Source organism: Lontra canadensis, unplaced genomic scaffold (assembly GCF_010015895.1).
Source record: "Lontra canadensis isolate GAN:19392208 unplaced genomic scaffold, GSC_riverotter_1.0 scaffold93, whole genome shotgun sequence".
Lineage (NCBI taxonomy): Eukaryota > Metazoa > Chordata > Mammalia > Carnivora > Mustelidae > Lontra > Lontra canadensis.
The window spans coordinates 3,153,430-3,178,841 of NW_022631087.1; the positions used below are offsets into that span (position 1 = coordinate 3,153,430).

Below are 25,412 nucleotides of genomic sequence, written 5' to 3' on the forward strand. Positions count from 1 at the left end.
GAAAGTTCCAGAGCGGGCTTGGCTGCTTCTGGTACTGAAGAGGAAAAGCAGCATAAAATGGTTATAGGAGGCAGTGTGATATCAGGAAAACAGCATTAAACTTGATAGCCAAAAGACCTAGTTCTCTGTGCCTCTGTGTCCTTAGTTGGGGGCCCTTGGGCTACCTGCTGGATCTCTCTGAGGCTGTATTCTGATTTGTTATGCGGGGATAATACCTACTTTGCCAACCTCATTAAACTCCGGTGACTGGCTCACATCATCCTCCCTCCCTCAGCATTCAGTAAGAACTCAAACTCGGTATAAAAACACTGGGTAAGCTACAGAGCAGGAACGGCGATTTTAATGTGTTAAGCTCCAACTACATGCCTGGCAGTTTATTCACTACCTGTTCACAAGCTACAACTTAAATCACCACTCACTTCTCTGTGAATGCCCCTCCCCCCATCATTGTCCTCTCCTTGCCTCACTGGCATCTGGGACATCAGATACTAGTTCCAGGACAAGAGCTTTTACAGATCCGGATCTATTCAAACACTTGGCATACTCCAACGTGACTGATTGATAATTAATAGCATCGTCATCATCAGCAAATCCAGATGATCACAAATCATGGTCTCTGGATATAAAGATCCCAGAGTCAAGCACTAGAGCTCATGCAAACACCATGATGTAAGAATTAAGTATAGGACGAGCTGGTGTTGTGTGTTGGAATTCCCAGCACAAGGAATGGTACACTTCTCAGCAACACCAGTGAAGCCTGCAGGGAATTTTCAGAAATGGGAGACAGAAAAACGTTATAATGAACGCGAGGAAACTGGCAGTCTCGAGCAGACCCAAAAAAAAAAAAGTTGTTTTTCTGTGCTTGTTTTTTGAAGGTTAAATGAAGAATGAAGTAGAATTTGGAGATCACAATGGGATTTGCGAGATTTAATTCAGCATTTAAATCGTCCTCTCCTTGCTGCTCCAGGAAAGTTATCAAATTAGAAAATGAGTGATTCTTCCTATTTTGCTTATGTCTCATCAACTGGTTTTTCCATCCCTCTGCTGCTGACAGTGCTGATCCAGCCCACCGTCAGTGTGAGGTTTTGAGATTACTTATAAATGCACTGACTTTAGGGGCGCCTGGGTGGCTCAGTGGGTGGAGCTTCTGCCTTTGGCTCAGGTTGTGGTCTCAGGGTCCTGGGATGGGCCCGCTTCGGGCTCCTTGCTCAGTAGGGAGCCTGCTTCTCCCTCTCCCTCTGTATGCTTACAAGTCTGCTTACTTGTCATCTCTGTATAATAAATAAATAAAATCTTAAAAAGAAAATAAATGGACTTTAGACGGCCTTAAAATGGACCAAGAGGTTCAGTGTTAAGGACTCCTCATGCCTGAAGGAGCCAGACAGGGCCTTATGGAAGGGTGTTCTAGCTGTGCGTGTGTGCATGGGCCTAGGGCACTGTTACTCGGGGCAATAAGCTGGTGATGTCTGCTTCTTTTGAGCATTTATTAAGTACTGTTAAGTATTGTTAATATTGTTAAGTATTGTTGAGTGTCTCAAATGGGAAAATAACATCTCCAGAAAAAGGAAAACAATGTTTTTACCTTTCTTTTTGAACTCAAAATGTTAACTATTACTTCCTATGGTCATTCAAAGGGCCGAGCTCACTGCAAATGCCACATTCAAGACAAGTTCATAGAGCAGAAACGCTCCCACATGAACCATTCTCTGTATCCCCTGCTCCCCTGCACCTCCTCATGCCTCCCCGGGGTAACTTTCAAAGCTTCTAATAAAACGCAACATCTGTATTTAAGATGACGCACAGCATTTCTTGCACTGACATCAGTAAGTTTTGGGAGGGGACCTTGCTTTGAATTAGTTTCAAATGACACGTCATTAAGCAAGCCCGGTCAGGGGGAGTCTACGCTCCACTGCTCAGCCCTAGAGAACGCAGCGGCCACGGGAAGCCTGCTCCTCACCTTGAGGTGCCCTCGAGCGTTCGCTGGGAACATGCATCCTTGAGTCATGACTGCACAACAGTGGCTGGCCCAGTCTGAAGGAGGGCCACATGGAGGCTATAATTATTACATTAAGAATCCTAACTGGTTTGCTGGGTATGTTCAAACTCTACCACCAACATATTTAGGTGAAGGGGAGCTCAGAGTGAAGACATGCTAGGCTAATTCCTATCAGATCTTTCTCAGAGGAAGCCGGTCTTCTACAGCCTTCCAAACGGCAGCATCTAGAAGATACTCCAAGGAGAGTTTTTACTGTAAGCTGAAGGGTAAGTTTTAGGAAAGAATATTTTAGAGTGAGTCACTGAAAGCAACCTGGGAGAAAATCAGGCAACAGCACTTAGCAAAGTGAATCAAGCACAAATACTAACTGTCCCAAGGAATAAACGATGAAGCACAAGATAAAACAACATATTGCAACTTTATTAGATTTTTCTATTTTACTGGCTGTTCAAACTCAACAAAGGCCTTAGTAACCTGTCCCTTCCACATCTTTAGGTGTCACAGTACAGAACACGAAATCTGATTAGATGGCACCAGTCAACCTGTCCAACAGAACCACTGCTAACACCTCAGTCATGTAAGGCTTTTATAATAATTCAACCACGAATATAAAGATACTCAGCATTCTGTGCAGGTTTGCCGCCACTGCTGTGCAAGACCTCACCCCGGAACAGTTTACCAGACCAGGCCTACTTAACGACAGCTCCCCACAGGCGCCTTGTGCAGGTACGGCAGGACTCTGCCTCATATCTAGGATGAGCAAAGAAGTCAGTCTATGGAAAATTACTCTGAGCCCCTATTCCTACACCTCCGTACATGTTCCCTCCTCAACGTGTCCCACTATCCATTCATCTCCCATCTGGAAAGGACGCCGTGGGTGTTTCCCAAGTGAGAGTGGTGGTCGGGGTTTTGCTGGGTTCAGGGGAAGGGGATGGATGGGTGGGTGAAGGGACAAACTGACAAAAGGAGGAGGGAAAGGAAACATTTGAAAACCTTATTTACTAGAACGCTCTCCATGACTCAGAATATAAACAGGGCTTGCTGGCACGAACTTCGTTCTGCTGGCTACACACTTCTATGACTGAGTGAGGCAGCATCTTGATCTATACCCACCCCCAACACGAAAACCTGGGGGACAATCAGGGAGGACAGTGGGACTCCTCCTGGAAGGTAATGTTACAGGCCTGGCTTCCGAGAGCAGCAGCCGCCTGCCAATGCCTTGGGAACGGGCGGTCGTAGATGTGCACTTGGGAGCCTGCGGGTCTGGAGTCTGATGTCTGAGGAGCGTTTCCATCCACCTCCATCCCATGAGGGGCAGTGGCGCTGGCGGCTGCGGTCAGCGTTCTATCCTTTGATGACGGCAATCGGTCTCAGCTTAATGGCCTTCTTGCTGATTCCAGCATCGTGGCAGGTGTTCACCACGTCCGTCACGTTCTTATACGACTCGGGGGCCTAAAGGGGAGGAGTTAAACAATGTAAAAATCTACTTAAAGTGTAATTCTTGAAACCATTAAACTTCACGTGGGATTAAAGAAATGCACGTTAAAATAATACTGAGTTTTCTTTTTGGTGTGTGTATGGTGTGTGTATCATACAAAGATGATAACTGAACTCGATGTTGGTAAGAGAATAGTAACATAAACACTTTTACCTGGTTTTATATTTTTTCTGTATGTCTCATAGTTTCCCACTGCATATATATTACCTGTGTAACTAGCAAAAACAGTTAATGTAACTGAATAAAACACACACAACACTAATACCCAACAGAAAGGAAATGCATCAAATCATTATCTTTGGTTGGTAGTTATTGGCCACTCTGATTTTATTTCTACAGTTGTCAAAATTTCTGGAATGAACAGCTACTACCTTCACAATAAGGGAAAGTTATTCAATGCATCTGTATTACCAACATCGTCTGTATGTTTGTCTGTCTACATACGGACACGCACACTCTTCTGAGTTTCCAGCAAGACCTCCCCCCTCCCTTCCCAGTCAGAACTAGTCTCATCACACATCCTCTCTCCCTATTCCCCGCACCACAGCAGCTCCTCTCAGCGAATTTCCATAGGGCTCCGTGCACACCCTTTGCTAGCTCATCTCCCATTCCCTTCCAATTTCTAATTTTCACACCGCAGCCTCTGGCCTCCTTCCAGTGAGTCACGTGCAGAATCCTCTCCCTGCTGCCCTCTGCTCGGAACATTCCCTTCACCCTCTTGTTCTTGTGGAAACAGAGATCTCTTCTAGGGATGTTACTTCCACTTCTAACTTGAAGTAGCAGCGATTTTCCCCTCCTAAATGTGGTCCTGTCATTAGGCCCAATGGTGTGCCAGGTGTCTGTGCTCATCTTGGTACTTTCTAGATCATTCCCACTCCCTTCTCCCTAAGGCCTCGTCGGTCATCGTGTCTCACTCCCTCTTCTTGCTGCAGTTAACCTGCTAGACTTGGAAGCACTCCCTAGCGTTACTGCAAGACTTCTTGCTCCTGGCTCACTGCCACTCTATCCTGCTAGAATTTCAAATGGTTTCAATATTTAGCAAGAGGTCCCTCTCAGTATCTTGGCTTCTAGCTCCTTGACTGTCAATCATTCCCTCCCAGCCAGGGCCATAACCCGGAACCTGTCATTACCAGTGATTACAACTCCTCCACAATCCCCGTCTCAAGCACGCCGGGCTGGTGACCACAGCTAGGTTTCCAGCTCACTCCCTCCTGTGCGCCGTCTCCATCAATCCGTTAGCCCTGTGGGACGTTTGATCTCCCTGCAAGCCCTCAACAGCCTTGCTTCTCTTCCACTGCACTATACTTGCAAACCTAGTCAAAGTTAACTCAACATCTATTTCAAGCCTGCACCTGTACAGCTGATATAGTTGAAAAACACCCAATCACTGAATTGAGCACAAGGAGGCCCCGGCTGCTATGCGGGCACCCACCTAGAATCTCACCAGGCTGATTACTTGTTCTCATACATGGTTATCTCCTACCTTCCCCTGCATTCTCACTCTTAGTTGCTGATACTACTTTCTATTACACTAAAAAAAAGAGAAACCATCAGAACAGAATCTCCATATAATCTCACCACCACTTCCCTGATTACCTGCATCCTACCTTCTCTTTTATTAAGGATTCATTTTCTGAGCTCCTAGCAAGGACCAACCCCATCCACTTGGGACACTCGATCCCATCTCCTCTCACCTATCCAAGGACACTGCTCCAGTGACCCCCCCCCCACTTTTCTGCATCATCAATTTCTCTTCCAGATTCTTCTCATCAGCATGCCAGATCATGTTACTCTTCTGCTCAAAATTCTCCAATGTCTTCCCATCACCTCACTCAGAGCAGGAAGAGCAAAAGTCCTTCTGTAAAGGAAAGGCAAGGACTCACACGATCTGGTGCTCCTAACCTCTGGCCTCAGCTCCCCCATGCCTGCTCTTGTCAGGGGCCTCCCTGATATTTCTCCAACTTCTAAGCATAATCTCACCTTAGGGTTTCTGCACGTGGCTGTTCTCTCTGCCTGGAAGGCTTGCCCACTCCCTCATTCCCTTTAGGTCTTCAAGTGTCACTACACCCTATTTAAAACTGCATCCACTTCCTATCTTTCCCTATCCCTGTCCCATTCGTACATTATAGCACTTCCTGTCATCTAACGTACTACATTTTTTATTATGTGCTAAGTTTCACAAGAAAGGGATTTGGTTTTGTTCTCTGCAGTACCCCTAATACCCAGAATAGCACCTGACTATAGATGCGTAGCATTTCCTGAGCGAATTAACAAATCATATGTAAAACACGCACAAAAGGAAAATACCGAACGTCAATAGAAGTGATCTCTGGTTGGTGGAATTTTAGATGCTTTGTTTTCTTCTTTGCATTTTCCAAAATCTCTTAACGAAACAGGTGTTTTTTTGTTTTTTTTTTAGGGAGGGAAGAGTGGGGCAGAGGGAGAGGGAGAGAGAGAAAGACAGACTCTTAAGCAGGCTCCATGCCCAGCACGGAACCCAGCTCGATCTCACAACCCTGAGAGCATGACCTGAGCTGAAACGAACAGTTGGATGCTTAACCAGCTAAGCCACCCAGGCGCCCCATAAATAGGTGTTATTCTTTTTTTGTGGGGGGAGGGAAGATTTTATTTATTTATGAGAGAGAAAGAGAGAGAGACAGAGTGCATGTGCGCACAAACATGGGGAGCAGCAGGCAGAGGCAGAGGGAGAAGCAGGCTCCTCTCTGAGCAGGGAGCCCAACATGGAACTTGATCCCAGGACCCTGGGATCATGACCTGAGCCAAAGGCAGATGCTTAATCGACTGAGCCATTCAGGTGCTCCTTACTCTTAAAATCAGAGAAAAAAATTACTTGTTATTAAGAAATAAGGCTTTGTCATGCTCTGTGACTCAGTAAGTCTATTCTCGGGATTTCACTCTCATTATTAAAAACAGCTGGCTGGGCCCCTGGGTGGGCCAGTTGTTTAAGTGTCTGCCTTCAGCTCAGGTCATGATTGCAGGGTCTTGGGATTGAGAACCATATCAGGCTCCAGCCCTGCATCAGGTTCCCTGATCAGGAGGGAGACTGCTTCTCCCTCTCCCTTTCCCTCCGCCAGCTGCCCAACCTGCTTGTGCTTCCCTCTCTAATAACTAAAATCTTAAAAACAAAAACCCAAAACCAAACCAAACCAAAAACAGCTGGAAAAAAGCTTCACGCATTACAACTTAATTTATAGTAGCAAAAATTTGGAAGCCACTTAAATGTCGAACATGGGCAGAAACTTATGGTCCTTAGCTGGTAGAATATTTGACAATCATTAAAAAGTGATGCTTACAAACAGTATAACAGTAACCTATTAAATTAAAAAAAGAAAATAGCAAAAAAAGGGGAGAAAAAGAAATTAGAAAAAGGACCACAAAATGTAATCTATGATTATAACTAGTTAAAAAAAAAAAAAAAAAAAGCATTCAGGGGAAAAAAAGGAAGACAGTAAGTGTCCTAAAAAGGGAGGTTAACAGTTGTGTTAGGATACTGAGTTTCTACATGATTTTTTATTCTTAAACTTTTAAAAAAAGTTATGCTGCTTCTAAAATTGAGTATGTACATACATATAATTTAAACAAAATCTTGGCTCCCTTGTGAATCAAATAAAACCGTTGTCTTTTAAAATCTGCTTTCAAATTCTAATATATAATAGCTGTGCAAAAGAAAGGTTAAAATGAATCAGCTCAAACAATTTTAAAGTTTAATACATAGAAAGGTTAAGAATCAGGGTGCCTGGGTTTCTCAGTTGGTTAAGCGTCTGCTTCGGCTCAGGTCATGATCCTAGCAGATTCCAGGATCCTGGGATCCGGTCTGGCTTCAGACTCCCTGCTCAGCGGGAAGCCTGCTTCTCTCTCTCCTCCCTGCTCACTACCTGTTTCTCTCCCTCTCAAATAAATAAAATCTTTAAAAAAAAAAAAAAAAAAGTTAAGAATCATTCTTGTGACTTGCCTTGTAATTAATCTCCAAACAAAAGACAACGATAAACTATAATTGAGGTTATTTAAAAACAAACAAACATAGTATCTGATAAGCAATACCAAAAATTATGCTGTGCAGTAGCATAAATCACTGACAGTTTTATGCTGAATATTTATCAAAATTTCACTCACCTCTTCCATAACCAGTTTGGGTGATGCAACACGGATTGCGATTCCCATATCTGCCAGTTTGTCCAAGACATCCTGGAAATCTAAATTACGACGAGACTTTGCCCGGGACAATGCACGGCCCTAGATTAGAAAAGAAATGAACTTTACTTTATAAATTCTGAGCTACAATTTATTTTCAACTCCAGCAATTATTTAATCCTTTGGAATTATATGCCTTTTCCTTGACTTTAGAGTTAGAAAATAATCTTTTTTCTTTTTAATCAACCTTAGTTTTTTCATTACAAATCTCATATCCTTCTAGAAAACAACTTTCCATCTATACAAAACATTCAGTATTGAAAGATTTAGTTCTGTATTTCTAATTACAATTATCAATTCAATATAAATAAATTGATTTTAATTATAAACAGTAGGTCTGTCATCATAAAAACTTTGTACCTTGTGATTTGAAACAGTTTGTCAACTTTGGCACTATTGACATTTTGGGCCAGATAATTCTATGTCACGCAGATTGTTCAGCAGCATCCCTAGCCTCTGCTAGATGCTGGTACCAAAACTCCCTACCCTAACTGTGACGTTAAAAAAAAAAAAAAAAAAAAAAAAAAAAAAAAGCCTCCGGGTGTTGCTGATGAGATGTGCTGGTTTTGATCACTGGGCTACAAAGAGGAGTTTGGAGGCAGCTGGAAATGAGAAAAAGGAAGGCTCAGATATGTTTGTTAGGGTCTGTCTTATGAGAAGGTACTCTTGAGTTTCAATCTGCCACTCCATCACTAGCTAAGCACTCTCATGGCTCAGAACAGGGGTGGGCAAACTGGTTTGTGGTCCAAATCTGGCCCACCACCTGTTTTCTGCAAATAAAGTTTTATTGGAACACAGTAATTCCCATTGGTTTATGTATTGTCTATGGCTGCTTTTTCACTTCAGTGGCACAATGGAATAGCTACTATAGAGACCATATGGACCCCAAATATCTACTGTTTGGTGCTTTACAAAGTTTGCCAACCCCCGGCTTAGAAGAGGCAATATGGTGAGATAGGTGTGCATCTATGTATGGGCTCTGATGTGCGAATCCCCCAAATCTTGAGTGGACCTACCTAGAAAGGGACAAATTATGCAAATGACTAGGTCCAGTGAATCACTGACATAAGCTGTGATGTGACCGTGCATCAGTCAAAGTTGTATTGGTGGGGCCAGTGTGGCAATTTCCCAGTCTGGATTTTGTGGGCTTGCAGAGATGGGCAACAGTCCCTCGCCCTACAATGACCACTAAGGTAGAGATACTAGGTGACCTTAGCTGGTTCACTAGACAGTATATATCATGAGAATAAATTCAGGTAGAAGACAAGACGGATCCAAACTTCAATTTTGTTAATGCCCAATGTCGAAACGTAAAATGACGATTAAACTGAAGAGAGCATTTCTAAGTCAGTTTCTGTTTTCCTTACCGCTCCATGACAAGTTGTTCCAAAGGTCTCAGTCATGCCCTGTTCAGTGCCAGTAAGAACGTAACTACAGGTGCCCATGGTGCCGCCAATGAGCACTGGTTGTCCAGTGAGCTGAGGAAGCACACACAAATCAAACATACCACCATTTAGAAAAACTTTAGATGAGCTTTTTATGCCTGAGATTTACACTTCCTCTTGCACTGCAGGACTGTGGGAGGAACCTGGGCCTCTAAATACATTGCTTTCCCAACTGTTACTATGACATTACTTTAATTCCTGGATAATTGAGAGGGAAGTGGAAAGGAATGAAAAACGTGAGGACTTGAAAAGCAGCAGAGACAGACAACACAAGAGCAAAGCCAAATTCAAATGTTTAGGGAAACGTCATTAGGAAGAACATTCCAGGACAAGGTGCCTGACCTCTCCAGATTCCGGTTTCCTTATTACAGGGAAAATGGGAGCAGGCTAAGGGCCCTTCTACCTCTACCACAGCCAGACAGCAAGAGAGGAGGAGAGAGGAACAGACTGAGTTTAATCTTAATCTTGCCTTCCAATCATTCAGAGGCCTTGAAAAGATCACCTTTACGGAGTAAAAGATGCCCCACTGGGGATGTTTTAGACCTCCCAAGGCAGGCAAAGATGAGGTGGGAGTCACTGCTTCACAAAAGACCGGAAATCACTGTTCCCAGGAAGGAAAGACCTTTCCCAACTGCTGCCTTTCTGTTTAAACTCGCTCATGTTCAGAAAGACCTAAATCACGCACCCACAGCTTAACACCGCAAATGGCTTAGTACATACTTGGTAGTCGACAGCGATGAGGGGATGGTGAGGAGGGAAAGCTCGGGTGGATCCCTTCCTGTGAACCAACAGCGTCCGTTCCTTTCCGTCCACCACGTGCTGCTCTACTTTGGCAATGTTGTGAGAAACGTCATAGATCACATGCAGGTCCAAGTCGTCAGGGGTTGTGTTGAAGACCTTGGCAAAAGCCTAAAAGGACAAGCCCATGTTAAAAGCAGCCAGAACCAGCTCTTCCAAACTCCTCTAATGGACTTCAGCTGGTCTGTTCCAATAGGGAGTGAGGAATTTACGAGCTCAAGCACAGCAGTATTATTTATTTTCACATAAAATACAAAAACCATCTTTTACACGACATTGCAAATGCCACTCCGGAAACGCCAACTCTGACTGGAAAGCTGCTGGGCTACTCTTCATTCCACCCTTCAGAACAGCTTCTTCCTCAGCCGTCTCGTCTCCGTGAACGCACGTCCATCCTATCTGATGCTCAAGGCAAATTCTAAAAACAATTTTGGCTTCTCTTCTTCTCCCGTTCCCCACACCTGATACTCTGCTAATTTGGTTTAAGGAGACTTCAAAAGCCTAGAGAGTTTGCCAATATTGCCAATATTTATCACGTAGATTTTGAAAACTGGATTCTGTGGGCTCTGTTTTAAACCTCATCACAAGTAACCAAAGAGCAACTTCAACCGTACCTGACGGGTTAGGAACGTCATGGAGGAGCGGTTGACCCAGGCGTAGTTCCCAGCAGCTGCCATGCCCTTCAGGTAGTCCTGACCCTCTGGGGAAGCGATCCGCGCACAAGCCAACTGCCGGTCGTTGACTATAATCTTGTCTCTCTTCATGGCTTTTTCCATAGCTACCAGTGCATCTGGACAAGACAGAATCAAGTCTAAAGACGCTGCTTTTCCCTTTATAATTGAGATTTACTGCAGAAAATTAGGCTACATTCAAACCCATTTTTTAAAAAGCAAATAAAATACAACTTCTCCTTGAAGTGTTTCTAGATTCCTCTATTTGCTTGGTCAAGACATAGTTACTGAGAATCTTCTGTCCGTGCTATGTGACACAAAGAATGTGGGCTACAAAGCTAACACCTTCCCTGCAGGAACCTGGAAAGGGAATGAGAGGTGTACACACACAGCAACAACATGGTCTTAGTTTCTCCTTTCCTGGCATGAGAATGAATGAACACAAGTAGTAAAATATATTTTATTACTGTCATGGTTTAAAAAAAATAATATTTTAGTGATTTAACAGAAAAGAATTGGAGACAAGTTGCTAGAAGAGCAGGAAAATCAAATCCGTGGCCAAGTGTAGAGAAGTACTCAGGAGAGAATTCGGAATTACCAGTCAGTGCTCCATACATCTGCTAGATTAAATATTTTAATGGGTCACACTGGTCCAAATTATTAAATTCCCACAGGATGAAATGCATACACAAGGATGAACCATATAATACACAACTTAAGGTTTATAGTAATTTCCACGTGTATAAATACCTTCTCATAAACGCATAAATGCTTCCACACGTCCTATCAGTCATCCAAAGTGACCCTGCTGCTATTCGCCTGACTTCTGCTTTTGTCCATACTGTCTTTTGGTCATGAATGTCCTTTGTGCATGACTGTCCAAACTGCAAACAGTATGTGTTCAACATGCCACTTCCAATGTATTTTTTCTAAATGCTATACATGGCCTGTCTTATAATATTTTATCAGGTATTACCTTTTCATTTTAATTAACGTGATTATCTCTTTTTTGAGACACCGTGAGGGCAGTTCCTTGCCAATTTCATCACTGAATCCACCACAACACTCAATCTTGCAGTACAGGTACGTGAGACACACTTGCATACATCATAAGTGTATAAATGAAACAGTGTATGTGAAGTATTTAATCTCCTATGACAACACCAGTGAAGTAGTAAAAACCTACACAGTATATAGTTCTAGAGCTTCCTCTCTGAAATCTCTATTTGGTTCCCCACAAATGCGTGTTTGAGCACTGAGTCAAAAATGAGATTGAGAATATACCTGTGGCTACTTGGTGGCCCAAGCCTCTGCTTCCACTGTGGATCATCACACACACCTGTCCCTTATGGTCGATGCCCATTTTCTTAGCTGCGTACTCATTGAAAATCTCATCCACAACCTGGATTTCTGCATAGTGGTTGCCTGCTCCCAGGGTCCCCAACTGCAAAAGTAAGAATGTCTGATAAAATGACTTCTATTCCACTTTTAAACATTTATTTATTGATTTGAAAGAGACAGAGAGAGTGAGCCAATGTGCCTGCACAAATTGGGTGGGGAGGGGCAGAGACAGAGAGCCTACGAGTAGACTCCTCCTTGAGTGGGGAGCCTGACACGGGGCTAGATCTCACAACCCATGAGATCATGACCTGAGCGGAAACCAAGAGTTGGACACTCAATGGACTGAGGTGTCAGATTACTATTTGCTTTTTAAAAATCCATTTAAAAAGCAAATTGATAAAATCAACCAATAACAAAAAATAATCAGTTTTATACAATAAAGAAATTTCTGAGCCTCAGAAATGCTTCATGCATTTAAAGCAATACACAATAAAAAATATGGTAGAGTAGCTCCTGAAACTCACTGTATCATTACCTGCTTGAGGTATATACAAATATGTATTGAAAGCTTCATAAACCCAAATTCAGACCATTAAATGGCTCAGAGGATACTTTAAAGGTGTGGACACAAGGGTCAAATTTTGGGATAAACTCCTGAGTGTGAATTTTTAAACAAGGTCCAAGTTCAAATGAGTTTTGAAACATCTCTGAGTTTGCTGACACCTACCATTATCCACCACTGAAAGTACATCCTGTAACTGGAGTTGATAGAGGATTCAGGGACCGCAGCACAGAAGTGCTGGAAGAATCTTTAGAGGCTGCCTAGTTTTAACTACTGTGATTTTCAGATAAGAAAACCAGACTCGGAGGGACGCCTGGGTGGCTCAGTCAAGTTAAGTGTCTGCCTTTGGCTCAGATCATGATCCCAGGGTCCTGGGATTGAGCTCTACATGGGCGGGGGGGGGGGGGCTGCTCAGCGGGGAGCCTGCCTCTCCCTCTGCTTCTCCCCTGCTTGTATTCTCACTCTTTGACACAATCTTAAAAAAGAAAACAAAACAAAACCAGACTCAGGCAAAAGAGACTTGCCCACAGTCAGAGTGAATCAATGGCAATGCCATCGCCGCTAGCTATAGATTTCAAACATGTGATATATTCTTATCTCATGGATAAGGTATGTCTTCTCATCTTAGACTCCAGAAAATAGCCACATCTGTGAACTGTCCAAATATGTACATATGTAATTTGGGCATACATTTTTTTTTTTAAAGATTTTATTTATTTATTTGACAGAGAGAGAGATCACAAGTAGGCAGAGAGGCAGGCAGAGAGAGAGGGAAGCAGGCTCCCTGCTGAGCAGAGAGCCTGATGTGGGGCTCCATCCCAGGACGCTGGGGTCATGACCTGAGCAGGAGGCAGAGGCTTTAACCCACTGAGCCACCCAGGCGCCCCTGGGCATACATTTTTAAGCCTTATACGGATAGCCGATTTTTCTCCTATTTCTAATTCAGCACATCTTGTTTTATGAACACCTGCAAGTTCCTAACACTTTTTCAAAAGAGTAAGAATGTGGTATAAATAAATTTGTGTTCTTTTTGATATACTGTGAAAAACCTGGGGATATATTTACTACACAGAAGACAACATTTTTGCCTCAACAGAAGCGTAGGAAACCCCTCCCCCACCCAGCACATTGCCCCTCCCACGTGTTACCTGAGGGAGGCCTCTCTTCTTAGCCCTTGCGGAGACCTTGTTGGGGTCGGCCTGCAACATCCTTCCATACTCCTCACAGTGCTCCTTGTCCTCAGCCCAGGCATAGCCTTCCCTCAGGGACCAGTCCACTCCCATCTCCAAGGCCTCCTCCAAGTCTCTGAGGGAGTAATAAGGTCTGGTCATTTCACAGCCAAGACAGAACAAAAGCTGAGATGACCACATCTCAAAAGGGCAAAAGGAAACAGTCCATCTACTCTCGCCTATATACCAGGCGCTGTGTTAGATGCCATGTTTACGCTCTCAGCAACTCCAGTTTTTTTGGAGGAAAGCAGCTATGTAAATAATTGTGATATAATATAGTAGGATCGTTTTAGAAACGATTATCGTTCTTTAGACATTCATTCAGTTCCTTCTCCTCTTTAAATCTTTTTTACATTAGATTTGCCTCTGAAAAGCACAGATAATTTCTGTCATCACATAACTGTCATCTCACATACCACCAACTACCACTAACTTTGCCACAGCTACCCCTTCATTAATAATTTATGAAAAATTACAGCCAAATAATAAACCTATGTAAATGCCTTCAGGTGGCACAGGAAGAACTTGAAGGTACCTCTGCAGAAATACTACATGGCTTCAGTGCACATGCATTCTGAAGGGGCACATACATTACATCCCTAGAAGGAAGCAGCCTTGATCTTCATCTAAGGTCCAGCCCTCCCAACACACTATCTGGAAGGTTAAATGGTCAATGTCATCTCCCTACTATAGCATTTCAAATATTATTTATGATACAGGACAAAAATTCCTATCTAAAATATTTACGAAGACCTTAGAATTTATATGTTCTAGGTACGCTTTTCAAACCAGGGCTGCATGTCAGGGACCACATGAAATCACAGATCTTCCAAATGTATGTTTACTCCAATTTTTTTTTTTTTTTTTTTACTGGAGAGGAGATGCAGAATTGGTAATAGCTAGAAACATAATAATGGTATGAACGTATGTACACATATATAATTAGGATGCAAAAGTCACATGAATTTTAAAGATAAAACATAAGATGCGAAAGAAACATTCTTGTTAAGCACATGTTCTGCAGAGTTTAAGACGCGCAGCTTTGCATGAGCCATGATGGTACCGTCAATGGCCATTGAAAAGGCAGTTATGCTGTGGCCTTCACTTTCATTCTCTACCACTGAAATATTTAACATCCTGGCTAATATACAACATTCAGTGCCATCATTCAAAAAGGAAGGTCGTGGCTAACTACAGGCTCACTGACAAAAGGCCGTTCAGAACACAGCCTCTGAAGCCAAAGGATCTTTGGTTTGAACCCTGACTTTACTTACTAGCTTACTACTACCTCTTTAAACCTCACTTTCCTTTCTTGTCAGTTGGGAATAACATTAGGGTTATTATCGAGATGACATGACGTGACAGACGTATACGATAGCACAGGGCATTCCATGCAGAAGTGCTCGATAACTGTTAGTGGGCCTTTTTCCATTGTACACTCGGATGTGTGTCAAAGCTGTTCTAAGGAACATCACGTGACCAATCTCTCTACTCAATGGGGGGGCGGACCTCACGTGTAAAAGAACAATTCATTACCACTTCCTGAAAGGTGACTAAACAGTCCCCATTCCCTAAGCATCCTGCACTGGTTATGAATATGAGGGTCACGTGGCTACTTTCCTTCCCAATCCGTTTACTGGAATCTTGTCCTCTTACTTGGCACTCATGGGGATGACCCCTTTTGATCCTACGCCGACAGGAATGTGGTCGAACATAGCCTGGGCAAGCTGCTCCTTCACAGGCTGGACATCACTTTCGTCTAAATTGGTTCTTAGCAAGCGCACACCACAGTTGATGTCAAAGCCGACGCCACCTGCGAAATAGAGAAGTTAGTCACAGATCAGCAACACCGGGCAGCTGGGCAAGGTTACCTGTGGTTTCTCACCATTAACATGGGTTTGAAAGACAGCTCTTCTTTTGAAGATCATTTTTTAAAAGCAGCCCACAAAGTAGGTAAAGTCTGATGACATCAAAACATTTAAAGTAATGTCCATACTATGGGTACTTTGTAAGGTGGTAATGAACAATAAGTATCATCTAGACAAGGTTAAAAAAGATGTATACAACTAGATGTTAATCGTAACGATGATAATGAGAGTAATCACTTACCCAGTATTTCCTAAGGGCCTTGTATTGTGCTAGGTACTTTTCACAGCTGAGGTCATTTACTCCTCACAGTAATGCCACATGGAGTTAACATTACTAACATAACATTTGCCGGAGAATTAACTGGGACACAAAGAAGACACATAATTTGCTGGCAAAGTGTTGTTTGTTTTGTAGCCAATGTCTAAAAAGTGCCTGGCATATAGTAGAAGCCCAAATAATTATCCATAAATGTATGCTTTAATTGATATTTTAATAGCCTCTGAGTGTCCACAATTCATCCTCTCAGTAAATGAGGGGACGAGAAAGGATAGAACATGAGACTGAGAGATGTCCACACTCTATTTCAGAAGTACAATGCTTCACCCCTGACGGCAGACGTGCACAGTGACCTTACCTGGGGACACCACCGCTTCAGGGTCATTCATATCAAAGGCTGCCATATTCCCAATAGCAAACCCATAACCTGAATGGACATCAGGAAGTCCAATAGATCGCTGAAAGAAAATCAGAAAATGAGATCCAGCTTTCTCCACCAGACAAGACTATTAATTCTCACGTGGGCTCTGGGCTGAAGCCTTCCCCAAATCAAGATTCTGTTTTTGTGAAACCTTCTCTATTGGTGGAAATTAAATGTAAAAACTTCTAATCATAAGGCTAAAAATAGTGGGAAAAAAACTTTTTTTTTAAGTTTTTTTAATTTTTTAAAATTTATTTGACAGAGATCGCAAGTAGGCAGAGAAGCAGGCAGAGGGGGAGGGAGAAGCAGGCTACCCGCCGAGCAGGGAGCCCGATGTGGGGCTCGATCCCAGGACCCAGGGATCATGACCTGAGCTGAAGGCAGAGGCTTTAACCCACTGAGCCACCCAGGCGCCCCAAAAAACCTTTTTAATAAAGTCTGACCATTAACTAAGGAAACTGGAACAGAAAAGCCTCAGTATGACACACTGTAGGAGGGCCACATACTAACTTCAATGTAGTATTACATTACAAATATTTATTGTTATTAAAAAAATATTTATTTATTATTTCAGAGAGGGTGAGTGAGAGCAGGGTGAGGGGGTGAGGGAGAGAATCTTAAAACTCCCCGCTGAGTGTGGAGCCCAAAGCAGGGCTCGATCCCATGACCCTGAAATCGTGACCTGAGCCGAAATCAAGAGTTGGAAACTCAACTAACTGGGCCACCCAGACACCCAAAGTAGAATTATATTTTATTTATTTTTTATTTTTTAAGATTTTATTTATTTATTTGACAGACAGAGATCACAAGTAGGCAGAGAGAGAGAGGGAAGCAGGCTCCCTGCTGAGCAGAGAGCCCAATGCGGGGCTCTATCCCAGGACCCTGGGATCATGACCTGAGCTGAAGGCAGAGGCCTTAACCCACTGAGCCACCCAGGTGCCCCTAGAATTACATTTTAAAGACAATCTTTAGACATGGATAAATTGTGGTCACATCAGGCAAAGTTAAGGGAAATATCTGATTTATACAGGCCCTTAGTGTTGAAGCAATCATTGGCAAATGTAATCCTTTTGCTGGCATGAATACTGTACACTTGCTACATCTGACGCCTAGGAAAGGGCCCTGACCCAGGAAGACTGCAGGTCAATGCAGACACCTAGACACCTAAGAGTTCCTTACACGCAAAAGCCCTTTCTTTTCATTTTCCTTCCAAGTGCCAGCACAATAAATGGTATAAAGGGCTCAAAAAAATGCCTGTTGTATGGATTTTACATCTTCTTGTGATGGTAGAACCTGAACACAAGACTGTGGAGGGATCCCCCTTGCACCTTGCCCCACCCAGGCCTACCTGTTCCCACCACCACGCTCCTTTCCCAATCATGCCTACCACACCTGTGCTGTCCTTTCTTCCTCCCCACAGGTCTAACCCTTACACTTCTATTCTTTCTCCAACCATCCTCTTGAATGGGGCCAGAGTGAAACTTTCCATGGTGGTACCCTGGTCCAGTAATAACGCTGTACTGTGATGAAGAAACAAGAAAACAAAACTACTTCAAAGATTTTTCAGATGCTTACAGGTTCTAGCAAAAAGCAACCAGAAACTGAGATGTTATCCAGACTCAATTACAGCTTTACACTCCATGGTTATTTCTGGAAGTTTGAAGGTCACTGTGTGAGTGACACCACTATTGGTTAGGCCTGGCCATTCATCCACTCAGAGAACTCTGAGTCTAAGAGAAAATATAAATGATTCAAACTCTGAACGCGGACTCACATGAACAATCCCAGGCAGGGCTGCCACATTGCCAATTTGCTTCATGGCTGGCAGGAAGCCACCGACACCTGAAGACAAAAATTCAGTATTAGGAAAGGGGACGCAGTTGATTTTTAACATTACATATATTCATATGTTTCTAGCTTGCATGAAACGAAGGGGTAGTGGCCCGGACTACCAGAACAACAAAGCAGGAGAGGACGTTTGGGCTGAAGTGGGAAGGGTGCCTCATCGAGAAGGGAGCGCACGTACAGGAAGGTTGGGAGGCAACCAGAGTAATCACAGACGTCCTGTCCGCATCTGTGCATACCATGAAAAGGTTCCTTGCACACATGGTACTGAGAAATGTGAAACAACTAATAAAGGTTTTATTGCCGACGCAATAAAAAAAACAAATTCTTTCAATAGTATTATTTACCCAAAGAAAAAAAAAATCAACACTGGTTTTACTCTAAGTGACAAAGGTGGCAATGCAGAAGAGCTGGGACAACACTGGACTGAGAGGCAGGGGATATGGGGCTCTAGCTCTGGTGTCACTTGGTCGCGGTGTCATTTGAGGCAAGTCAGGACGTCCTGGTGGGGCGAGGGGTGGGATTTAGATTGCTGAGCCAAAAATAAAAGGGTTAAATCCAGGTTCCACTGTAATACCATTATGACCATTAGAGCATTACATTAGAGCTTCATACACTTATCCCTAAACGTTGCTGCTGTTCGGCAAGATAAGTGTCATCAACTCCCCTTTACGATGAGATTAGCTGAAGTTCAGTGAGGCTAATCAAGATACTGGTTAAAAATGCAGACTTTGGAATCAGACACTCTTGAATAAGAGATCCACCTCTGTCACCGAGAAGCTATGCAACTGGACTAAATAAAAACCCCTTAATATCACTGAGTTTTGCCTTATACATTTGTAAAACAGAGATAACATTTTCCTCTTAAAATTCAGAACTACATGAGGTAATCTACATAAAGTGCCTTGCAAAGTGCCTGGCACATAGTAAGTGCACAATAAATGGTAGCTCGTTATAACTGTCCAAGGTGAGCTGTGAAACCAACCATGTCCACCCAGCTCCACACAGTTTCTACAGAGCCAGGCGGCTAACAGTGTGATCACAAAGGTTTTTGGTCTCATTTAAAAGTTTTGATTATTACCTGACAATACTTTTGTATTTTTATGATTATAACTGAGTCACCACTGTCATGCCACAGGGAAAATGTTGTTTATATGGCCACATGTAGAACTCTGAAGTACTTACCACCACCCCGACAGGCATTCCTTAATTCCTCAAACATTAATTTTTCCAGAGCATCATTCACATAGAAAACTCCTTCAACCTGGTAAGAATGAAAAGGAAAAACTCTGAGCAAATGTCCATGACATATAGGCAGGCACTGGTTAGAATACAAATGCCATACGGAACATTTATTTTACTTTACCCTTTATAGAACACTTTCTCATTACCTTAAGCAAGCAGAAAACTTCCTAACAAAGATGAGATGTTCATATCTTTAAGTAGGTCTTAAAAATGTATCCTGCAATGTTCACAAATTGTTTATTCCCCTATTCTTAAAGCCACACTTAAGAATTCAACAAGAATTTTTTGCACGTGTGATAAAGAAGTCTTGGAGCACCTGTGGGGCTCAGCTGGCTGGGCATCTGCCTTTAGCTCAGGTCATGATCCTGGAGTCCCAGGGATCGAGCCCCTCACCCCACTGGTGCTCTCTCTCTCTCAAATAAAACCTCTAGGAAAAAAAAAAGTCTTCTAACTATGCTCTCACCAAGGCCAAAAGTCCTACTACTCTTGTGCTTCTAAAAATCAGTGGTCTTGATAAACAGATGAATCAAAAGAGTTAAGATTCTAAATATAAAAATGCAGTCATCTGACTGTAGTATTTTTTCTGTGCCTGAGACAACAGCACATTACACTTTATTTTGTCCTACGCTCATTTATAAATCAATACTTTGGTAAAGAGTAAAAAAATTTTAACATGTAGACACACAGCTGTGTGCTTAGTTCTAGAATCTACACAATTTTAAGAGGCTAAAGGAGCTTGACAAAAAATACAAATGGCAAGGAAGAATGTAATTATGTAATACCTAAGGCCAGAACATTTTTATGAGATCAAAGACTATGAAGGAGCTGCCCACCTAAGGAGGGCAATCACCTGGACAAATTTCTTTCTTTTATAAGAAAGAGGACCTCTGCTTGAATAACAACACCAGTGTAAGCAAAATGTCTCCAGTATTATTCTCTGTGGAGCACATTTTATTAATTCACCAAAGATTTACTGAGGATTTACTATGTTTTAGGCACTGTACTGGGCACTAGGGAAGATATGAAGAATATAAAAGATTTTTTTTTTTTTTTTTTAAAGATTTCACCCATCTGTTGGGGCGGGGGCAGGCAGAGAGAGAAGGAGGCTCCCCATGGAGCAAGAAGCCCGATGCGGGACTTGATCCCAAGATCCTGCAATCATGACCTGAGCCAAAGGCAGACGCTTAACTGACCGAGCCACCCAGGTGTCCCTGAGATGCTGTTTTCGAGGAATTTCCAGCCCAGGATGCAGCCCAGACTAGAAAATCAAGGGTGCAATGAGAGGAGCACTCTGATAGTTAAGTGCTATAGAAAAAACTGAGGAAGCAGCTCAGCAGCTTAGGGAGCTGGGAGAGGCTTGACAGGTGCTCACTGTTTGAACCAGCTCTTCAAAGACAAGAGACATCACTGGAGCTGCAAGACATTCAGGAGATATAAAGGAGACACAAAAATGACAAAGTTGGGAGGGGGGTGTTTTGGGGGAGAGGAATTTTTAGTGCAGCATGTGGGTCTTACTGGAGATTAAGTAGGATAAATATGGTAATTATTGTGAAGTTCACTCATCTCTCAAGTACGGGAATGGAATTCAACCTTGGTACAAAGGTCAGTAACTTTAAGAGTAGTACATTGAGATTTCAAGTCTCCGCTCTTAGGGGAGAAGTGGTAGTCAAGTGTACAAACAGTGAAACCGTAACTGCCAACGGCAAGATGAGACTGGCTCTTGGGCAAAATCAGCAGCAAGTGTGTGTATCAAAAGTGAAGCCAGAATCACTACCAGACACTGATCGTGTGTTATCATGACCATCATGTCATGGTTATTTCCTATTCCTTCATTCAGGGAACCAGATTCCTTAGACAGAAACTGGTTAAACAGAAAACAGCAAAAAGGAAATCTTATGACCATGGCCTTTTTCTCCTCTCAGAGTCCCGCTCTGCTCATGGGGGACACTCAGTAAGTTCTGATATTGAGGAAGAGAGTGCAGTGGCTATCAGGAACTCTTACCAAAACACAGACTCGCAAACCTTTTAATACACTTACAAGGCACCTTAAAAGCGTTCAAAAGCTATTTAACAACATATGCCCCCGAACCTTGCAAACGACTGTTTTCTTCCCTTTAATGGAAAATAATAGACACAAATGGCAACGAAGCCTGCGAGAGAGAGTGAACCCAGGCTTCCACGCTCCGTGGTGTTGGGTTCCAAGTCTCCAAAGGGATCATTCCGTCGGAGAAAAGAAGTAAAAGGGGCATCAAGTCCTGGCTGAGCTTACGAGGTGGCTAGAGGAAGCTGTGTCACCAGCCCATCCTTAGCGAAGGGAGTATTCAAAACAAGGACCCTGCCCTGGGAATCTTCTAGACCGCTGCGAGAGGCAAAGACGCTTTATTGAACGGTGAATGCTAATAACTTGCTTCAGCAAACAAAGGTCTTGTAAACGTCACCCAGATGGCCAGCATGACTCAGGAACAGAGTCCCACCCCAGCGACTCCACCCGGGACTGGCTGGGCCACCGTGTACAACTACCCCTCACGTCTCTAAAGCTCGAGAATGTAACGTCTTGCGGTGCGTTTCTGAGACCTCGACGCGAAAGCATTTTGCAAGCGGGAATTTCGCGTTCACTTGGGATTCCCCCGGAACGTTCCGCTTTGGGGACCTTTCCCGCCGGGAGGGGGGGCCGGCTGGAGGGTGGGGACGGGGACGGTCCCCGCGCTAAGCCAAGAGTCGAGAGAACGAGGAGGAAGGCCGGGCCGGTTGGGCAGGGAGGCGCCGCGGGCCCCCGGGAAGGCCCCGTCACGGGCTCCCTGCTTCCCCGCCTCACCTGCATGTTAGGCACGAAGCCCTTCTTGATTCTCCAGCAGTTTTTATTGATCTTTTCCAAGAACTGCAGCTCATCATTATAGCTGCGACTCATGGCGGCGACAACGGTGGCGAAAACTCCCGGCTCCCCTTTGAAGAGACGCTGCCGCGCTGTCCCGTGGCCTGAAGCACCCCCTTCCGGAATCCAACGCGCAGGCGCAGTAGACTCCGCCGCAGGATGGGCGACGGCAAGCGTCGAGGCTCGAAACTCATGGCCGCCACAAAAAATCGCTTTTGTCTCGTTAAGTTAGTCTGCCCTCTAGTGTTTATCTTTTTTGGATATTTACGAGCCCTCTTCAGACTCAAAGCTGAACTAAAATGCAGTCGTTTTTAGCGAGTTTGTAGTCACACTTTGTTTTGGAAGTGCTTTTCAGCACTGAGTCTGGATCAGGTCCAACTGCTGTAATGAAAATCTGCGTGGAGTTTACGTTCCCAGCAGGGAGGGAAAAAAGATGCGTGTAGCCGCGAAACCTGTTTAAATAAATATGACTGGACACGTGTAATGTTTCAGGACGCATTTGTGGATGCACGTTAAATCACTCTCCTGTCAGAAAAGAACGTTCCAAAGAATGAAGGTGACAGTTTACCCGCTATTCCAGCGAACACCGATGGGCTGGTTACTATGGCCAGAGGCGCGCCCTGGAGATGAGCAGACAGACGGCAGTCCAGGCGGGCAGCCGGGCTGCCCGGGCTTCCCATCTTGGACGACTTGGAACCCTTGTTCGTGCTCTTTTACACGCCTCTCTTGCTCCCAGAGTAAGCGGTTTTCACGTATTTCCGCGTCTAGTCCTACCGCATGTAAATAGCAGTGACTTTGGGATGGGGAAGGCTTGGACTCAATTTCTCCCTCTGCCCTGTAGCACAGGCTGCTTTACCAGCCTTGTGGGATTCATCTCTCTTCTCTGTTTTCTCATCTGTAAAATGGGACCACAGTTCTTCTGAGCGTCTGTGAGCATTAGGTGAGTGACTGTCCTGGAGTAACCAGCACCAGGCTTGGCATCCACTCTCCCAGGAGACTGTGAGAGCCACAAAGGCAAAGTGGGTGGTTTCTAGTCCTTCTTGCATTATCCATATGGGTTCCCCTTTCCTCCTCTTCTGCCCCAGTGTCACCCCAATAATTAGATGCTCTAACAACTTAAGATCCCCAGCGACGAATGATCTAGGCTAAGTACTCGGCACTACCATTTCATCTGGGAGGGAAAACCCCAAAACTTAAAGAGTGATATAACTTCTCGAGTTTGCTGTGACCACTGTTTCTCACCAGAAACATCGAGGAGCCAAGCTGCCCACCCCCTTTAAAAGATTTTATTTATTTATTTGCTAGAGAGAGAAAGGGAGCACAAGCAGGGGGAGTGGCAGGCAGAGGCAGAGGGAGAAGCAGGCTCCCTGCTGAGTAAGGAGGTCTATGGAGGATTCCATCCTAGGATCCCTAGGATCCTGGGATCATAACCTAAGCTGACTGCAGCCGCTTAACCGACTGAGCCACCCAGGCATCCCAAGCTAGTCCCTTTTTAGATCAAGCCTTGAAGTCTGCATACCCTTACTTTTTGTCAAAGATGTTAACGATGTTAACAATGTTAAATTAAAGATGTTAGTGAAAGATGTTAAATTCTCTCATCTTTGTCTTATTTTATTTAAAAAAAAAAATCCAGAGCAGAAGCAGAGATTTTCTCAAATAAAAAGACAAGTTCACATTAATAGAAAACGAGTTTAATTAAATACAAGGGACAGTAGCAGTAAGTATAAAACATACAATCCAATATGCAGGGAAGTGGGGGAAACCCTGGGTTGCTGAGAGAGCTAAAGGAGCTCCTCCAGAAAGAACTCGGGCAAATCTGTCCTTTGGGCTTTCTCATGCGCCTCCTCCAGGGCACATGGCTAGCTGCAGGCCCCAGCATTTTATAAACACAGAAACACACAATGTGCATTCGAACATGAAACACTGAAATGCCTACCCCTAAACACACACACACACACACACACACACACACACACACACACACACACCCCGATTTGGCTCTTTAACTCAGTTTGCCTCCCTCTGTCCCTGAGGGCTCGAGAAGGAAAACTGTCAGCCTAAGCACTTCGCAGGGCTTTACAATCCAGCGTGCACTGTCCTCCCCTTCTGGGCTTACAGTAGCTGTGGATTAAGGGCCACTGGCCGCCTGGGGTGGGCTCCAAACAGGCAATCAAGCGGCAGGCTTCCCCCTCCACTGTCCACTTATGAGGTTCAGACCTTCCCAACCATGGAAACTTGGCTGCTGCTTTAAGGACGTTTCATACTTGAGGTCGGTGGAGATCAAAAGGAATCCCTGAAAAGGAGGCAAGAATGAAGACAATGTCACACCCTGGACACCGGCAGCCACAGACCTCTGGGGTTTGCTAAGGGGTGAGGGAGAGACGGTTTCTTTCCCAGGTCCTCCTGTGTCACACCCTCCCTGCCGCTGTCCCCTTGTGAGTGCCTCATACATCAGAACAGGACACTTGGGGTTATTGTCTCCCTATATAACTTGAGCAGCTACAAAAGCAGCGGAGGGGGGGAGGGAAAGAGGAGGGCAGGATGTGCATGGGATTGGAGAATTCCTTCAGAATCTTATTTCCCCCACGTGCCCAAAAGGTGCCAAAATGGAAGAAAGAATGTGTTCTGAAGTTTGTTGATAATGATTAATAAGGAAACAGCTCACAGCAGATCCCTGAACCTCGAGGAGGGTCTTTGGTTCAGGCAAAAGTTCACTGAGAGAATCAGAGGAACCAGTCAGGTCTCAGCCAGGCCCTGCTCTCCTTATTTTAAAAGGGGCCGTTATAAAGAAGATATGGTCCATATATATAATGGAGTATTACGCCTCCATCAGGAAGGATGAATACCCAACTTTTGTATCAACATGGACAGAGCTGGAGGAGATTATGCTGAGTGAAATAAGTCAAGCAGAGAGAGTCAATTGTCATAGGATTTCACTTACTTGTGGAGCACAAGTAATAACATGGAGGACATGGGAAGATGGAGAGGAGAAGCGAGTTGGGGGAAATCAGAGAGGGAGATGAACCATGAGAGACTGTGGACTCTGAGAAACAAACTGAGGGTTTTGGAGGGGAGGGGGGTGGGTGGTGGGTGAACCTGGTGTTGGGTACTAAGGAGGGCACATATTGCATG

General features: G+C 44.1%; 2 protein-coding genes across 8 annotated transcripts in view; both read right to left on the reverse strand.

Annotated features, from left to right (window-relative positions):
- Window positions 1-2,976: 2,976 nt before the first annotated feature.
- On the reverse strand, window positions 2,977-22,395 carry RTCB (RNA 2',3'-cyclic phosphate and 5'-OH ligase). Its single transcript, XM_032836548.1, has 12 exons — window positions 22,224-22,395; window positions 19,349-19,427; window positions 18,093-18,160; window positions 16,256-16,355; window positions 15,409-15,565; window positions 13,672-13,828; window positions 11,905-12,064; window positions 10,564-10,739; window positions 9,872-10,060; window positions 9,074-9,184; window positions 7,629-7,748; window positions 2,977-3,448 (listed from the first exon to the last, which is right to left on the reverse strand). Exons 1-12 carry the CDS (start codon window positions 22,314-22,316, stop codon window positions 3,341-3,343), a joined length of 1,518 nt encoding a protein of 505 aa, XP_032692439.1. The 5' UTR covers window positions 22,317-22,395; the 3' UTR covers window positions 2,977-3,340.
- A 1,560-nt stretch (window positions 22,396-23,955) lies between these two features.
- BPIFC (BPI fold containing family C) overlaps window positions 23,956-25,412 on the reverse strand; it is a 52,915-nt gene continuing 51,458 nt past the window's right edge. For all 7 annotated transcript variants that reach the window (XM_032836525.1, XM_032836526.1, XM_032836527.1 and 4 more), the window contains one exon: window positions 23,956-24,573. In XM_032836525.1, the coding sequence (XP_032692416.1) occupies window positions 24,451-24,573 (123 nt within the window). In that variant the 3' untranslated portion in view covers window positions 23,956-24,450. The remainder of the gene's footprint in view (window positions 24,574-25,412) is intronic.

Coding starts and splice junctions, on each gene's coding strand:
- RTCB (XM_032836548.1), bottom strand. CDS start 22,316: ATGAGTCGCAGCTATAATGATGAGCTGCAGTTCTTGGAAAAGATCAAT. Junction 12,065..13,671: donor AGAAGAGAGGCCTCCCTCAG/GTAACACGTGGG, acceptor TTACTTTTGCAG/TTGGGGACCCTGGGAGCAGG. Junction 10,061..10,563: donor TGACGTTCCTAACCCGTCAG/GTACGGTTGAAG, acceptor TTGTCCTTTTAG/GCTTTTGCCAAGGTCTTCAA.